The sequence below is a fragment of the Poecilia formosa genome, unplaced genomic scaffold (assembly GCF_000485575.1).
Source record: "Poecilia formosa unplaced genomic scaffold, Poecilia_formosa-5.1.2 Scaffold36, whole genome shotgun sequence".
Lineage (NCBI taxonomy): Eukaryota > Metazoa > Chordata > Actinopteri > Cyprinodontiformes > Poeciliidae > Poecilia > Poecilia formosa.
Genome location: NW_006799975.1, coordinates 2,130,788 through 2,134,925, shown reverse-complemented (window position 1 = coordinate 2,134,925; position 4,138 = coordinate 2,130,788). Strand labels below are relative to the sequence as shown.

Here is a 4,138-nt window from a genome sequence, read left to right as displayed (position 1 = left end):
CGGCCACAATCAGGATCAGCAGGTCAGGCTTTTTAAAGCTTGGTGCACCCATAAATTAATAAAGGATCTCTAAGTTTTGCCAAGAATATACCGTAGTTAAAATTTTCTCTTTTCCTACAAAACTAGTATTCATGCATCATTGGGTCTATAACAATAACAAATTTTGCTATGCAATAAATTCTCCCAGTCATTATTGCCATAAACAATAATGTTAGTGTGACACAATTTCCAAGTCATATATTGAGACTTGGTGAAAATAACTCAAATTCGCCCTTTGAAAGACCAATCACTTTAATTTTGTAAAACTTAACACTAGGACTGGAAGACATTTTAAACATCCAAAATAAAACCACTTAAATGGACATAATAAAAGGTACGCACACAACCTAAACTATAAATTAAATGGATTATGAAATCTCTCTACAAAATTGTCCTTCAAAAACAAAAAAGAAAAAAAAAAAAATCAAAACAGAAATTATAAAGCTCACTTTAATTTATCATAGGATTATTTGATAAATTGCTTATGTATCATTTCTTTTCATAAAGTAAACATACAGTTCCACCACTAATCCAACCATGAGAATCACAAACCAGATCAATCAGCCGATTAAGAAATCCTCTTCTTTTTTTTATTTTTTTTATTTATCACGACTGCGATAACGTTTAAGTATCCATTTAAATGACTGGACCAAGTGTTTCACAGCAACACTCACCTCTGCTGACTGACATTCACACGGTTCATTTGTATCCCTGTCCTGCAACAACACCGGAAAACCACAAGTATGAACTAACTTTGACAAGAAGAATCAAGTACTGTCAAATCAGGTTAATAAACCGATGTGTTAGACAAACAGCCAGTCAAAACACAACTGCTAATTAAGGTCTTGGAACGAAGAGCGTCCAGAAACGGATGTAAACAGCTGAGCCAGTGAACTCTCGCGGTGGGAGTCACTCCCTGCATTCCTGTCCTGGGGTCTCCTGTGTAATGTTGCCTTTCTGCACATTCCTGGGCCTCTGCAAATGAGGCTCCACAGGCGAGGCTTCCAAACGCTCCGCGATCGGACACAGAGCAACGTTCTGGCAAGCGAGCTGCAGCACTGCCGACTGATGTGGGTTTGAACGTTACACACAGATGCTGAAACACTGACCGCCTGGAGTAATAGGTTGCATTAAATTGCACCTAAAACATTAAATAAAATGGCTGAAACACTTGCAGAAGGTAAAAAAATTAAAAATAAAAATACCGAAAACATTTTTTAAGTAAAATTAAAAGTAAAAGCTTGTCTGACCATTGTGCTGAGAATCTGCCCCCCGCACGAAACAAAGGATCAAACGGTACAAATAACGACAACGGCAGCAAAAAAACAAATAAACAAACAAACAAACAAAAAAAACAGTGCAGGCATTGTTAACGTACAAAGGCAGGCGGAGCAGGCCGACAAGAGAAAGAAAAGTTTCCAACGGCAACAAAGCCAGTATAGTCCCCAGCTGCCGCCCCTCCTCTCAGCTCTCAGACTTCCCCTCCTCTCTCCATCCCTCCTCTTAAAGGTGGCGTGGGCAGCGATGAGGTAAGCATCCTGGTATTTCTGCTCAGCTGAGAGAGCTCAGCTTCCAGGAAGACACTATGAAGCAGTCGCGCTGCTCAATTGCAATCATTTGGCACGTTTGGAAGAAAACAGATGAACTTAAAAACGCCTCGACGCACTGAGCTCATACTCAGAACAGGACCAACCCAGGGCTGCCGAGTCTGTTCCACTTAAAATTCATCGCAACAACTGTATTCAAGTATGAAAAAGTTTTAAAGTTACTGCATAATGCACTACATAGCTGGACCACTTTAACATTTGACAATATGTCTATGCAGGTATCTAAGGTGCAACCTATTTTCTCATTAGTGGGGTTATAAAAAAAAATCTGAGGTCTAAATTACAATTTCAGCTCATTGAAGCACTTTAAACCGTTTTTCAGTAAGTTACCCGTCTTATACAATTCTGCTTCAAATGAACTCTGTGTTTACTAGATTGTTAATCTTTTATAAGTCAATATTGCCTTCATAAACAGTGAAATAAAAAAGAAAGTGAAGCTGTAAAACTGACGTCAAATGCAATGCAGTTGAAAATTAAGGTGAGCCTAACTTCTTTTGTTGGTGAACTTGAGAAAAGAAAAAGTGCAAAGCGTTAGTCTAGAGATTTACTATTAACTTTGGTTTTGTTAATCCAGCTACTTAATAAAGATGAATAAATAAAATTCATTTCCATCTCAACATCACTGTCTTACTGGTTGGGTTGAGTCTGGCCAACATCAGTTTTACCTCCAATTTCCAGCCAGGGGAAAAGTTAGTCAACAGGTGAGTCAGCACAAAAACCTGTGTGTGTATGTGTGTGTGTGTGTGCGTGTGTGTGTGTGAGTGAGAGTGAGAGGAACTGACTGGGTTGCAGTCAGAGTTAAACATGCATGTCTAAATTTTCTCAGGTGGATCTGAACTTTTTTTAAAGACATTTCTGAATAAAATATTTTACAAATACAAAAATCATAAATCCTTAATGTTCCTGTGGTCCAAACATGATGTTGTCTGTTAAGATATAAATAACATTTTTAGATTAAAGCTAACATTGACAGTCATTCCAAAACCTACAAACAAATTCACAACCTCAAATAAAATGTTCCAAACTCTCAACACCAATTTAACATGTAACACTATTCAACTCATATTCACTTATGGGCTGAACATAGCATAGAAATAAAGACCATCCAAATTCAGTTATCAAGTGTGATCAAATATCACAGGTACAGAAAGAATTAATGAAAAAATATATACATTTTTTAAAATACATTTCATATTTCTTATGGTCATATTGGTATTTACTGATATTTATAACACTTTGGATGTGGTAGCTTCTCAAAAAATAAGCAATTTTCCCTTGGAGATCAATAAAGCATATCGTATGCATATACTTTAATGTGTGGCATTTAAACAATTTGTTAACATTTATTGCAGATTATGCAGACCTTCCCAATAAACACATTACATGCAGTGATATTATATTTAGTACTTTTGTGGCAAGCAGTAAATGCCATTTTTTCTGATAAAAATAAAAGCATCAACGTGATTTTTAAAGAAAATTGAGTCATTCGATCTATTGTTCAAAGCTTCTCAGTACAGACTGTTTCTGTTTAACCTACTCCTTGTTCATATTGATCATGTTTCATTTGTTGCTGTTCAGCAGCATTAGCTTCAGTAAACAGCTGGCCATCCAGCACATCATGTTTTTCAGACAGTGTGCAGTGATGCTAAACAGTAACATCGGGAAAATGTCTAAAGTCTAAATTTCAGCAGGTAAAGTAAACACCAGTTACAAGTGATAACGGTCAACTTTTCTTTTTAAATTCAGCTTTGAAGTGGACCACAAAATTGGGATCCTCTCCACTTAAAAATTGATGGGTTGGGTGGAAACTTTAACTAAGTGGTGTCCTACATGTGGTCAGTATTGCTTGCGTGGCTACAGAGCAGGAAAGTCAAAACTCAGCACATGCTTAGCACTTCAGGCCACAATGACAACATTCTGCCGCGCAGTGAGCTGTGCAATCGTAAATTCATCATTCATTTGAAACGGCTGTAAACAGATTAGGATGACACCAGACAGACACCCCACCCATGCTTAAATAATGAGACAGTATCTTGAGAAAAGTTTTTCAGAAGACAGTAAACATTTGGAACCTGAAAGTTCTCCACTAATCGCCCAGTTCAAATGGCAAGAAATTGTTGGTCGATTTTCAAAAATTGATAAACCCTACTCATAAACACAACAATAAAAAATATCTTAGCAATAGCAGGTTTGGTCATACAATGTGGTAAAGCCACATACAAACTGATTTCACACAATTTGAATGTCATAAGGCAGGGTGTCAAACTCCAGTCCTCAAGGGCCACTGTCCTGCAGTTTTTAGATGTGTCACAGGTACAAATCACTGGAATGAAATGGCTTAATTACCTCCTTCTTGTGTAGATAAGGTCTCCAGACCCTTGCTAATGACCTAATCATTCTACTCAGGTGTGGTGCAGCAGAGGCAAATCTAAAAGTTGCAGGACAGTGGCCCTCCAGGACTGGAGTTTGACACCTGTGTCATAAGGTAAAAC

At 37.5% G+C, this 4,138-nt stretch overlaps 1 protein-coding gene across 3 annotated transcripts in view; it reads right to left on the bottom strand.

Moving 5' to 3' along the window:
* LOC103136983 (E3 ubiquitin-protein ligase RNF19A) overlaps positions 1-4,138 on the bottom strand; it is a 25,009-nt gene that overhangs the window by 13,974 nt on the left and 6,897 nt on the right. The window contains exon 1 of one of the 3 annotated variants that reach the window (XM_016670677.1): positions 1,290-1,386. The exons of 1 other annotated variant lie outside the window; for it this stretch is intronic. Coding sequence is in view for 1 of the 2 variants with exons in the window: in XM_016670675.1 (XP_016526161.1) it covers positions 714-729 (16 nt within the window). In the remaining variant the exon portion in view is untranslated. Of the gene's footprint in view, positions 1-713; positions 822-1,289; positions 1,387-4,138 lie in introns of those variants that run through there. One more of the 3 variants, XM_016670675.1, reaches the window with a different exon arrangement.